Raw genomic sequence first — 14,050 nt, 5'->3', positions numbered from 1 at the left:
ACATAAGGACCCAGTGGTGCCCCACATGTTCAAATGCCCTATGCAGCTGTGTATTCTGCCTATGGCTAAGAGCAGCTTTGGGTTCTAAACATGTGGCTTTGAAACTGGTCTATTTGCGGGAGTAGAAGTGGCCCTGGGTGTTTCTAACTCCAAGTCTAGTAGAAATGTCGCACTTTAAAGAGGAACAAAATGATTTATTTGGTGGCGAGCTTTTGTGGGACAGTCCCACGAAAGCTCGTCACTGACTATATCATTTTGTTCTTCTTTAAAGTGCGACATTTCTGCTGCTTTGTTTTGTTGGAGTACAGACTAACACGGCCACCTCTCTGTTACTATCCAAGTTTAAAGTATCAGAGGGGTAGCCGTGTTAGTCTGGCTCTGTAGAGCAACGAAGGGTCCTGCGGCACCTTATAGACTAACAGAAAAGTTTAGAGCATGAGCTTTCGTGAGTTAACTCACTTCTTCAGATGCATCTTGAGCATCTGAAGAAGTGAGTTAACTCACGAAAGCTCATGCTCTAAACTTTTCTGTTAGTCTATAAGGTGCCACTGGACCCTTCGTTGCTATCCAAGGTTAGTGTTCACTATTCTAACTGTGTGTGTGTGTGTTACCAACATGTATACCTCAGGGCTTCATCCATTACCAAGGGTCTCACCCCTCCCTTTGCCTGGCCATTAGCAGATGGGATATGCCAGGAAAGAGTGACCATTGCTCTAACGACCATGGCAATCCATATGTTAATTTATATAGTCCTTATATTTTATTGTCCATATATAGCACCACCTCGCAGGCTGTTGCGTTCATTTTATATTCATCTATGCTTAATACCAGCCCATATTTATAACTGGGTGTGGGAGTTGAATATATGCTAATCGTACCCTTTTCTTTCCTCGCATACAGAATACATTCAGAAATATGCAACAGAAGAAGCACTAAAAGAACAGGAAGAAGGCACCGGGGACAGCTCATCGGAGAGCTCCATGTCTGACTTCTCGGAAGATGAGGCCCAGGATATGGAATTGTAGTAGAAGAAGCAACCTGCTTTTCCGAAAGACTATTATTTCCTAACCATGAGAAGCAGACTATAATATTCATATTTAAACAAAGCAATTTTTTTTATTACTAAACAAGGTTTTTATGAATAATAGCATTGAGATATATATATCACCCTTTAGATCTTGATTTCTTGGTCATTTCTCAAACCCAAGGTGTATAGCATATTCCCACATTCCATTTTGGTAGCAATATGCAGCCCAAAAGCATGCACTCAGAATTCCATTTGGCCAGGTCAAGTCAACGTGTGCGCTTCTGAACTGTCAACTCAAACAGCTGCTCTGATAGGTAGGGACTTAGAGATTTCGTTTTCCTCAGTGGTTCCAGAGATACCACCTTGGATGCTAAGATGGAATGGCACTTTCTCAAAGTAAAGTATCTAGGGGTTAACGTAAGACCGTTTTTAGATCAGATGGTGAAATAAGGTGCTCCGTCATGTCAAAAATGCTATCATAGTTTGTGGAGTTGCATTTAAAAAGTGCACAGAGTTATTCAGAGCATCAGAGCTTAAAAAAAATGACTTGGATTTTAAGATCACTTTTATATTGGACTCCTACTCACCCTCTGAACTGTAGGGACCTACAACCACTCATCTCCTTTTGGGACTTTTGAAACCCTTCATCTGGATTTTACTCATTTTCTTGGTCTGGATTATGAGCTGTTCCCTTTTTTGGGGGGAAAAAACACAATGCTATATGAAGAGTGCTTTAATTAACCTGAAGCACATACAAAGGCAAACTCTGTCATAGATTTGAAACTGCTACCCGGTCATATCTTCAGGCTTTCCTGCTGGCTTGAAGTTTGGTCAAACATCTTGCAAACAGTTTCTCCATCTCCTGATTGAGGGTTCTCTGACCAGATGGACTAGCTTTGCTGAGAGCTTCAGACCCATGAAGATTGGTCCATTGGCCATAGTCCATGAATCCACTGGTATATTCTCCCTCATTTGTGTTTCTTTTTCCCCTTTTGCAGCAGCTTGGTAACCATCTGCTTGTGTGTACAACAGAGCAAACTGAAGTTTAACAAAGAAAATCATCTGGGAATATCTGAGAGTGAATTTAAAAAAATAACAAAATTTGGGGAAACAACCAAATGATTTCAAGAATTATTTGGCATGAAAAATTGAATTTCTTCTGGTGTGTTTCAACATGCTACTTTTTTATTATTTAATGGTAAGAGAACCGAATACAGTAAATGCCTACCTGGGTTGCCAGTGATACTTGAATTTGGATAATTGTGCATTTGAATCCTAACAAAGATGGATTTTAAATCCTGAATGTTACCTGCTGTATTCTTAAGGTTTTCGAAGAGGTTGGATAGACAGTCAATTTAATGTTTGTTGGTGAAACCTTCAGGACAGTACACGGAATTCAACCTGCATTGAGTGATGCTTGAACAGAGCATTTTGAATGTCAGACTGGACTGAGTAAATGCTTTTCATGGTCCCACAAGTGTTTTTCTTTTAGGAATGCCACCAAGTTTCAGTTGATGGGGTTGAAAGATACAATCCCTTTTTTTCAATCCATAAAGCACAATCAGTTTCTTTTTTCTTTTGGAAAAGGCTATATGAAGTACAATTTTGCTTTAGCATGATGATTTTCCTTAATAAAAATAACATACAAAGGGTTTACTTATTTTATGTTAATTACGGGCATGAAGCAAAGGGTTTCTCTCCTTTTTTTAAAAAAAGAAAAAAAGCAGTAATGTAGGGCTGTGGTTAGTTACTGTGCTGAAGTTCTCTAGCATTTGTGGCTTGTTGGAAGGGTAGTATTAACTATTTAACATGTAATGTTGTACTTTAACTCTTATCTAGCACGCTGTTTTCTCATTACTTTGTGGAGGGGGGGCAGAACTTTGCTGGCACTGTTTAACTTGCTTACCTGCTGAACTGGCAGTTTGCTTGTGCTATTACCTTTAACTGTAGGTGCTATTTAGAGGTAGTCTAAGTGCTGGGTGGTGATATCAGTTTAAAAACAACAAAACAATAAAAATTTGTATTTTTTCAATATTGTATTAAAATAGTGTTCTAATTACCTCTGATTTTTCCCCCAGGTAATTGTATTACTCTTTTCCCAGTCTAGTGAATGACCAGATTTAACACATTGAACACTTTATGTATCTCCCTTGTTTGAAGAAGCCAGTTTTCTAATAAAAAGAAGAGTCCTGTCCTAAATTTCCAAAATAATGACAATTAGAGCTGCAAATGTAGGGTACGCTCTGGGCAAAGTAAGCGCACACATTACTGCGTTGATTTCTCGTTGTGAAGATGCATCTGTTGGTTGTCCCAGTGGTTTTGGTTCCTCCACGTGTGACTTTGTGCATGGAGGCGGCAGAAGTAAGGTATTTATGTGTATAGATCTGGAACAGCTTCAAGATGTTTCCCTGGATAGTCATGGAGCTTTTCACGTAAAATCTATAGAATTGCCTGCAGCATGTCAGAAAGATCATCTTGGTATATTTCATGTTTATTCATTCTTCCCTGTAGCGATGGCAGCAGGAGAGGAAGTGTACCACAAATTGTCAAAATACCTGCAGTTCAAAGGAATGTGGCCTAGTACAAAACTGTTGTAAGGAATAAATTCAAATGGATTTTCCCCTCTTCCTAGAGAGGATTATAGCTGCTCATTCATTGCCTTGTTCTGCCCCTTCTCCCATCTTTCACCTCCTTTCCCATCTGAAGCAGGAATAGTCTGTAAATAAACTATACACCCGTAGTCTGACAGGGTAACGCGGAATTATCCTTAAGCAGGATTCTGAGGGTTTTTTTTTGTTTCTTTTTAAATGCTAATGCTCTTTTTGTGAAACAGCCACTGCTGCTCTGCTCCCTGTTCAAGTGGCTGAATCTCAAAGCATCACCCCTGTGGAAATTAACAAGGCTACTGCAACAGGACTACGTTTGATCCACTGTATGTAGATTCATGATCTCAATGAACCCCTGAATATGAAGGCTTGTTTAGTAACCAGTTATAGAAGCAGGCTCTTTGGCTTCACATCTGATAGCTTGTCACTTTGTTGTGGAGCTTTGTGTGACTTCCACAAATTGATAAATGCACATGTCTTAAGAAGCTACATACATCACCAGCCAGGTTAATCTTCATCAGATGTGTTTTCAACTCCTCTTGAGGTTTCCAAGTGTATTTTCGATACCCTTTGAGATTTTCAAGTGTTTCCGTGTTTCATTTGACTTCTCTTCATGACTATTAGACTTTGTTTAAAAAAAAAAAAAAAAAAAAAAGAGAGAGACTTGACGAAAGCGTTTCTTAAAAGGAGCGACCTCTGTGTGAACTGAATGGAATAATGCTTAGCAAATTAATTGGTAATTTGTAAACCCTTTGTCAGAGGAAGGAAAAACTGAAATCAAATATTTATCTCTGAAGTTCAGATTGGCCAGTTGGGTTTATGGGAACACCACTGCATATCCCCTTCCGTCGTATCCTATATCCATGTTTGATCTGTCACTCACGTTATCTTCCTTCAAAGCACACAAACCAGGAAGACGTCGTCCCTTTTCCCCCAAAAGGATAAGACACTTGTGCTGCAGTTGGGTTGCCCTGGATTTTTTTTGCCTCCCAGCAAGACTAATCAAAGGCCACTCTGGTGTGATCGGTAGCTTTCCAGTGTGCAAGGAACCCCTCCCCACCCAACCATTGTGTCAGATCCATACCATACCCTGCAGGGGGCATTGAGACAAGCAGGCCTGTTGGTTGGATTTTTCTTCTGCTCATCAGAATTGGGCTGGCACTTTAGCAGGAGTGTGTGCAGCATGAGAAATGGCCATGATTTTACTGACTGTATTTGGTGCCCGTGGTGTGATACTTGAAGAGATAAAGGGTGTTTCCTCCTTCATTTGAGTCAAAGCTTTTTTTCCTTTCATTTTCTTTCTCCCTTTTTTCTTGCATTGTGATGATGTAGTGGGCATGGCTGTCACCATGACAAATGCCTCTTCTCTAAGAATATAACCTCTCAAATAGTTGTGTATAATTAAAGAACTGTAAACTTTTTTTAAATAAAAGATGTATATACCTTGATGCTTGACTGGCGCTTGATCTTGGCAAGGTCTCACTCACTGGTGGTATTTCCAGTGCTTCCCAACTCAGAAACCTCCCACCTTTGAGAGTCCACAGAGGCTGTTAACCAGACTGCCCAAAGATTCTGCCTTCGAAAACCAGTTCAGGATTTCACTAGATGTTCTTGTGGAAATGTAACCTGTTGCATAGGCGAAGTGCCTGCAGTGTTTGAGGTAATGAGGTTGTAAGTCAGTTTGTTGAGAAGAGCTGTGCTATACCACTGTGGTGGCTATGGTAAACAAACCCAATTACACTACTGTAAATTGGTTCCTTTGTTTGTAGGCCCATTCGCAGATAGTTTGTGAAACTTGCCTCTGGCCGACGCTAGGTGGCACTAGGATTTCACAAGCTGCTAGGACAGATTTTAGTAAAAGGTCTCAAAGGGGTACCCCGTGAGGCTATTGTCAGAGAGGGAGCCGTGTTAGTCTGTAGCGTCGAGAAAAAGTCATCCTGGGGCACCTTATAGACTAACAGATATTTTGGAGCATCAGCTTTCGTGGGCATAGACCCACTTCATCAGATGCACGAGTGGGGTGTGGGGTGGTTTCAGAGGGGTATTTGAAGAGTGGGGTCCCAGTAAGAGGGAGGGCCAGAGCTGACAAGGTCTATTCAGCAAGGTGGAAATGTCCCAGTATCCACAGCACTTATCAAAAGAGGAAAAAACAAGTCAGATCAGATGGGGATGTGAGCCTGGAACTTCACAAAACACAACGAGCCCTGTATCACCTTAAAGATGAACCCAGTTATCAATTAGGTTGTGAGCTTTCATGAGTAAGAGCCGCTTCTTCTGCTTTGGAGCAGTTCCTCCTCCCCACTATATAAACCCTGGATTCTTCTTACCTGCTCCAAATCTGAAGAAGCAGGTCTTACCCATGAAAGCTGGTTGGCTAATACAGTGGTGAATAGTAGCAGAGAGCCATGTGGTGGCCAGGAGAAATTTACCAGATGGCCATCTGCCTGCCCACCAACCAGGCACCACCCCCCAGGCCAGGCATCCTCTGAGGTTACTCACTCGAGCTGCCCAGGGCTGAAGCTGTGCCACGTCAGCCACTCCACAGCTGGAGCACACTAGGGCTAGAGAAGCCACCTCCGCTGCTACCACAACGCCCTTTTCCCACCGCGTGGTGGGGTGTGCGCTTGGAGCGGCATCCCACGTGTGTGGCCACCGAGCTGCATTTTGTGTTGCTATGCCCCCCCACTTGCCATGTGGTGAACAGGGAGCGTATTAGACACCGTGGACCTAATAAATTGCTAGTCTTTAAGGTGCTACCAGACTGTTAGTAAAGGGTGCTTGAACCAGAACAGCTGTCAATTTACAACATACAGGAAGGTGAGCAAGCAAATGAGCAGTCTCTTGAGCTTATAGGGTTGGATATTAAGGGAGCTCTTCTAGGCCATACCCTGCCAGGAACTTTATAGCTTCGAAGGTGGGGCTAGTGCAGTGGTTTGAGCATTGCCCTGCTAAGCACAGGGTTGTGAGCTCAACCCTTGAGGAGGCTGTTTGGGGCAAATAGATTTAGAAAAAGTCAGGGATGGTGCTTGGTCCTGACAAGGGACTGGACTCAATGACCTCCCAAGGTCCCTTCCAGCCCTATGAGATGCATATCTCTGTGTGTGTGTGTATGTTGACTTGAGAGAAATAGAATGGCTGGTTCCAAAGTGTTTGCAAATTAAGTTGGCAAGGGACCATGGTGCCAAAGCCAGAACATTGAGACCTCAACCCTGAATTATGGTTACAGGAGGGCTTTGGGGAAAGCAGATTTGAAGAGGGGTTAGCTATAAAAGTATTGACTTGCCAATATAATGGGTAACAGTCATTCTGGTCTTAACACTAAGGGGTGTAACGCAAGCCCTCTTAGTAAGTTCCTCTAAATATAAGACATTAAAAGGTCTGTACCTGTTTTCTGAGAACAGAATCTGAAACTCATTAAATATGAAAGGAAATGGTTTAAATTCAGAAGCAAGTGCAGCCTTTCAATAATTGCTATGGGTTTTGAACTGTTTGGCCAGCAAATAAAACAAGGTTTTCACTCCACTATGTATTTGTCCTTTGAGTCTGATTTTTTACAAAGCCAGTGCCCTATTAACTGTGCCTCACAGGAGAGGTGTTAGATATGTCAGTGTAACCTGGATTTTGTACCGGGAAAGGGAGCCGTATTTCAAATTTGTATTAAACATTTCCACCCGGTCTGAATCATGCTTGTTCATTGCAACCTGCTAATGGAACCTCTATCTTGTCTGTTACTCTTTGCTGTATCGTATCTAAACTAGATTGTAAGACTGGTTGAGGCAGGGAGGTGTCTGGTGCACACAGCGCTGGAAAACGCTCTAAAAAAATATTTGCAAAGCCTTTCCTTGCAGATCTGCTGCTTGTGGTTTCATTGGCTAAATTCACTAATCTTGAGTCACATCTACCATGGGCCTTGCTTATCCTTAAAAAGCCAGGCAACTGCTTCTAGTTCTGCAGAGAAATAAACCCATATCTGAATTCTGGAGAAAATCCTTTAAGTTTTCCAGTAGTTAACAGTGGTGGTCTGTGTGCTAGTGCTTTGATATATGGTGTGTGAGAGTTCCACTTCCAGGACTACCTGAATTCCCCAGTCCATTTTGAAGGGGAAAAGCTGTCTACAATAAAATTCTTTGAATCCAGCATATCTGGGACTGGACAGGTGCCAGATTACCAAATTTTCTGGACTGTTGGACTTCACCATCCCCACGCTCCTGCAGCTTCACCACCCCGTGCCCACCTGCAGCTCAGCTCCTCGAGCTCCATAGGGTGACCAACCATCCCATAGTGGGCAGGACGGTCCTGTATTTGGTATGCCAAAAAAGTGTCCCTACTTATTTTAGAAAAAGGACTAATTGTCCCATATTTAGGCTGGTGGGGGTGGAAGCACCTGCCACCACTGCTTTCCTGGGTCTCGGGGCGAGGAGTGCCCACTGCCACCACCCTCTGGCCCCCTTGCAGCCCAAACCCATCCCAGGTTTAACTCCTCTGCACCCCTCCCAGGGCCTCAACCCACCACCCACATCCCCGACTTCTGCCAATTTCCAGGCACATCTGTCTTGGGGGACTGCTGTATGCCAGGCTATCAAATGTTGCCAATTATCTCCATAAATTAGACTATTTTTGCAAGATGCTGGACTATCAGGATTTCTGGACCATCAGAGGCAGGATTAAAGGCAATTTACTGTCTCTCTGCACTGTACTGACCAGTTATTGCAATTGAAATGCCTGATTTAGCGGCTGTCTTGTGCTCAGAGTTTGTGTTGCCGTAACGCAGGTCAGGTTTCCCCAAGAGCAGGGCCCCATTGTATTCTATGGGTTATGCAAACATGCTAAGACAGTCCCCCCCCCCCCCCGCTAAAAAACTTAGTTAACACAAGATGCAACGTTGGGGAAGGTGCATTGTACTGTAATGGGGAAGGAGGGACCAGTGTAAAAGGAATAGGTGCATATAATCACACACACTAGTGGCTGGCTCCAGTTCTTAAATAAACTCTGATGCACATCTCAGGGTTGTATCAGAGAAGTGAGCCAAGGGGAAAATGAAAGTCTGTATCGCATCTGCAATACATCACACTGTCCTATTATCCTTCTCAGTCCTTTTCTGTCTCCTACCAGCATAGAATCTAATTCTTGACTTCCCCCTCCCCACCTCTCTGCCCTCTGATTTCCTCACCTTGATCATTTTTTTTTTTTTCTGATTTGTCCACCTTGATTCCTGTTTTGGTTCTCTGTGCCTTAAATATTGAGTCTGTTCTGGTCCGGCTGTGGGCTGAAGAAGCGGGTCTGTCCCACCAAAGCTCATCACTTGATAAATTGTTTTGTTAGTCTTTAAAGTGCTACTTGACTGCTTCTTTGTTGTCATATGGGTCTTGTGCGATCTGATAACACAAACAGGACAAACTGACTAAAAAGTTTGAAACTTAATAAACTGGAGTTTCTTCCTCAGGTAAAGGTAAATAATAAGAGGCCTTGCTTTACATTTACAGAAAGAAGGAACTGCTGTTGTGACAAACGTCAAAGGTTTTTGTTTTATTTCTGAAATCACAGGAGATCATACACCCTCTAAAGATATATATGTAGGTCATGGAGCTGGAAGGAACCTTCAGAGGTCATGAAGTCCAGTTAGGGACTGAGCTCACAACTCTGGGTTTAAGTGGGCTAACACTCAAACCACTGAGCTAACCATCCCTTGATAAAACCTTGATGGCTATTTTATCTCCCTAGCTGCAGTGTTACTATTGTAGTAAACAAGCACTTTTTTATTCATGGTTGAGGTTTTCTTTATCCAATCCTCTCAGATCTGGCTTGTTTCAGAGGACAGGTGCTTATTTTACAGCAGGACAAGTTGTTACGGTTAACTGCTTCAGATATCTAATTGTTGCAGAAGCTGTGATGGTGTCTTGATCCTCCGGTTCTCACTCATTTGATTGTCTTGGGTTGCCTCTAAAGGCATTGACTTTTTTTTTGGCCTGACACTCATCTTGCTTGTTCATGACCCATAAGTGGAGTGTTTTATAACAGCTGTAGAAAAACCACTGAGCCGCTCTTATCAGTTAGCACTCAACTGGTTAATGATTGCAGCAGCTTCCACAGGCCTCAATGTGAGAGGAGGTCTGAGCAGAGGAGTGTGGGATTAATCACACCTTCCAAATCCTGAATCCAAGTTTCTATTCTGCAACTGGTAGAATTGTCTGAATCTGCAAACAATTGAATTGCACTTGCTAGTACCATTGCTTTTTGAAGATGTAGATCTAATTGCAAGCTCCTTCCAGCTGATCAAATAGGCCACGTCTACACTAACAAGTTCTTCTGGAAAATCAGGCCCTTTTTCAAAAGAGCATGCAGAGCCTTCACACACAACATGTGCTCTTTGGATCTGAAATTGAAAGAACATGGTTCTTCTTCTGGAAGATTTCTTCCGCTCCCAGGTCAGGAAGAGTGCCTCCTTTTGAAAGCAAAAGTGAGTGCAGATGCTCCATGGGCCTTGTTTTCGAAACAGCTGTCCTCATGGCGCTGGATTTTTCAATCCCTGGCCTCTTTTTCCAAAAGAGCGGGGGGCTGTGTGGACGCTCTCAGTCGAAAGAGCAGATCCCTCTTTTGATCCCCTTTTTCGGGTGTGGACATGCTTCTTTGAAAGAAGATCTTCCAGAAGATAATCTTTTGAAAGATCGCTGTCGTGTAGACACGGCTCTGGAGTGCCACGTATGGGTGAAGTGGCTAGGCCAATGGTCTTACGGACAGAAAGAGGTTTCTTAGGTGAGTTAGGAGTGGGGTCAGGAAGCCACAACAAGAATCAAATTTGGAGCTGCAGGAGGAGAACTGCAGGGCACTGTGGGAGGAAAATGCTCTGTGTTGCAATAAAAACATCCATGGTTGTGAGATGCAGAAGTTGGGAGCAGCAAGATCTAATTATGGGACTGGACTCTCTAGTAAGTGATAGACCTCGGCCTTCAGCTCCTGAGCGATATGAAATCCCCCTGGGGTGGAGCTGCATCTCTAAACTTCCCTGTGTCTTGGCAGGGCCAGAGATGGACAGTGCAGGCCTGTGCTACCTCTGCAGACCAGACTCCTGTGAGCTTCAGCTGGGATTATAAAGCTGCCCTCTTCACTGATAGGCCCAGCATTGCAGTGGGACTACCTCTGTACATGCATCCTGGGCTGGATGCATTGATTATAGGCAGCTATAAATACAAGGCAAGTGATCACCAGTGAGGAATGTGGGATGATGCAAAGGGGTTACGCCTACGTGTAAAGGAAATATGGTCTAAATATTGGGAATCACTCCCTAGCAATTATGCTGGTCGGACTCCCAGTATTTATGAAGTCTTCATTAAATGCACACACCTTTGGGCACACCAGTGATGTTACGCTGGCCAGGTCAACTATTTGAGCTAACAGGTGTTTGCTTAATTGTCTGAATGGTGGTTTATTTGCCCACTGGTTCCTTTTAGACTGTTACCACTCAGCAGAGCTATCTGCATTCTTTTCAACAGCAAGAGCTGTTTTCTGCATGTGCGTCCAATCTGTTCTCACGAGCCCTAAAAATAGACACTTGGTTGAGGCACAGTTTCAATGTCTCGGTGGCTGGCACTGGGGCTTTCAGGTCTATGGTGGTCTCTTTGGTGTGTGTCTTATGGTCCTTCAGGAATTTCCCTCTTTGCAGAAGATGTGAAACCAGCCAGTGAGCTTTTCAGGTACAGCAGAACCCCACGACATGCCACTCAAGCTCCATGAATCTCAGGTTGATGCAACTCTAAGTGATGGGGAGCTGGCGCCTGGATCCGGGCAGCCTGCCACTCAGGGGAGCCGGGAAACTGACCACTGGTCAGTTCTCAGCTCCTGTGAGTGGCAGGCAGCCCGGAGCCAGGCACCAGCTGCATGCCACTCGCAGGAGTGGGGAAACTGACCAGTGCTGCTGTGCTGGTCAGTTTTCCTGCTCCGGTCAATGGCAGCAGCCGAGAGCCTGACTTTCTGCTGCCAGTGATAGGAGTGGGGAAACCGCTCCTGTCAGGAGCAGCAGCCTGATCCTCGCCATCCCTCACAGGAGCAGTTTCAGTCTTGGCGGCTGCTGCTGAAGAGGAGCTGAGAAACTGACCAGCACAACAGCACTGGTCAGTTTCCCCTGTCCTGGGAGCAGGGGACAGCCCAGAGCCTGGTTCTTGGGTTCCCACCACTAACAGGAGACAGGAAACTGACCAGCACGCCTGCGCTGGTCAGTTTCCTGGCTTCCCTGAGTTACACAAAATTTGACTTACACAGGGTTGGCAGGAACGCAACCTCCACATAAATCAAGGGTCTACGGTATCCTCAATGCAAGGGAGGGCTGGGGGCTGAGGTCTATTTTGAGCTACTGGGCTCTGGGGAGAACGGCCAGATTCTTGTGAAGTCTGTAGCAAAATTCAGCGCAGGCCTGACCCGCTGCTGCTCTTGTGCCCTTTGCATTTAACCAGCCAGTATAGAGTGGATTTGGGGCAATGGCAGAACTGGACACATCTCTGCTAGTGCTGGGCTCTGACTCACCCCCTGAGCTGTGTTTGGAGGTGGGCTTACAGCCCTGCATCTCTTGCCATATTCTAGACCCCTGCCTACCATCTTGGTACATCTGAACGTGGCAGTCGAGGACATGCTTGCTGCCCGCCTAAATGCAGCTTGACTTGATACTTGACCTAATGTGCAGCCTCTACCTTCGTGCCAGTCAGCTCCTCCATCATGCAGGCTCAAGGTGATAAGCCCTAGCCTGCTTCAAATTCCCCTGGCCCAGGGCGTGGATCCTACATCTGTACATCTGTGTAGGATGTACATCCTACATCCTACGCAGCACCAGGAGGCTGCTTTGAAAGCATCCTACCTTCCTAGTGCCAATGGCATGTAAACTGTTGCTCTTGAGGGACTCTGGTGCCTGCCTTCTCTCTCCAGCAGCTGTGCTAGGAAAGAGAGATGAAGCGTTCATCTATTGACCTCATGCAAGAACTCTGAGCCGTTCTCACCTTCTTGCACACATCTGCATGAACAGAAGAGGTCAAAGCAGTCAGCTGTCCTGGAAGTTCTATTCATAACCCTGGTAATAGAACAGCTTGGTGAAGCCATCCCTTCTGTGCCTGAAACCAACCCCATTGGGGCAGACACCAAAGGTCCACCTAGCCCAGTGTTCTCTCCTGACAATGGCCAGTACTGGGTGCCCCAGGGGGGATGGACAGAACTGGGATTGATCACACACTTCCTTTTCATGGACGTTCTCTGCAGATGTGACTGGGCCTGTCCAATCTATTCTAGACCAGATGCTGGCTTGGTGTTCACAATCACCCATTGCCCGCTGTGCTGTTTCATTCTATGGGCCTCCAGCGAGCAGCTAGCAACAGGGCTCCTGCATACAGGAAGGACCTGAAGTGGTGAGCTTGGAAGCCATTGTCATTTTAAGCTTCCACAATAGGTCACAGGTGAGGAAGGGGCTGGGGGCGGGTGAGTTTTTCTGATGTTACTTCCCCAGGTCATCAAGCTGTGGCAACCTCCGCTTGAGGAGGATGGATAATGGGTCCATCTCAAACCAGACTGCCCAGGGATTTGTTGTGTACTCAGCACTGGTGTTGAAACACCTACTGTATAAAGAACCGTCTCTGCAACGATAATCCACTACCCCAGTCTCCTGGGATGCTGTAGGTCTGGGTGGAAGAGTGACTCTACGGACTGGGCAGGCCTTGGGGGGCAGACGCCCTGCCTGTCTTTGTACAGCACCGAGCACGATGAGGCCCTGACTTGATCAGCCCCTTGGTCCTGGCCATATTAGCCTTGATTCTTTCATAGCCAAGGCCAGGCATTAGCCGGAGACTGTTTACGAGCCTCTGCTTTCCAGCTGTCTCCCCTTACAACAAGACCTGTAATGCCATAGCACCTCGTATTGGTGGTTGTCAAAGTGCTTAAGAAATGCAGCCTGCCCTTTTCTATCCCCATTTGACTCCCGGGGAAAGCGGCCCAAAGAGAAGCACCTTGCTCAGGTCTCTCAGCAGAATTGTACAGTGTGGCTGGCCCCAATTCTACCACTCTTCTCTTGGCCCCCCATCAAGTGCCAGCCAGGCTTCCTTTGTCCAGCAGGTGGCCCTCGTGTGACACCTCTTGCACACGGCTTGTTCTTATCTGACTTGGTAGGGTGAACTATTCAACTGGTGTATTGCATGACCCTGAGCTGCTTTACAGGGGAATCCTTCCCTCCTACTGCACCTTTGGCAAGAGGGGTGCTGCAAGAGAACTAACATGGTTTCAGGATCAAACAGCGAAGGGGTGGGTTAGTTGTGGCTCATTTATAAAGTTCCCTGGCTCCAAACCACAGCAGCTACCGCCACACTCCCAATGGCGTGTCGATGCCTGTACAGGGCTTCTAACCCTCAGTGCCTGTAACCGCTGTGGAAACTTTACCTTCTGTTTC

The 14,050-nt window shown here is 45.3% G+C and overlaps 1 protein-coding gene across 1 annotated transcript in view; it reads left to right on the top strand.

Moving 5' to 3' along the window:
* UBE2H (ubiquitin conjugating enzyme E2 H) overlaps nt 1-5,081 on the top strand; it is an 84,437-nt gene extending 79,356 nt beyond the window's left edge. The window contains exon 7 of the mRNA XM_074975983.1: nt 901-5,081. Coding sequence (XP_074832084.1) covers nt 901-1,025 — 125 coding nt within the window. The 3' untranslated portion in view covers nt 1,026-5,081. The remainder of the gene's footprint in view (nt 1-900) is intronic.
* Nucleotides 5,082-14,050: the final 8,969 nt, after the last annotated feature.

Source organism: Carettochelys insculpta, chromosome 1, assembly GCF_033958435.1.
Source record: "Carettochelys insculpta isolate YL-2023 chromosome 1, ASM3395843v1, whole genome shotgun sequence".
NCBI classification, from domain to species: Eukaryota; Metazoa; Chordata; order Testudines; family Carettochelyidae; genus Carettochelys; species Carettochelys insculpta.
This window is presented reverse-complemented; position numbering and strand designations above follow the sequence as displayed.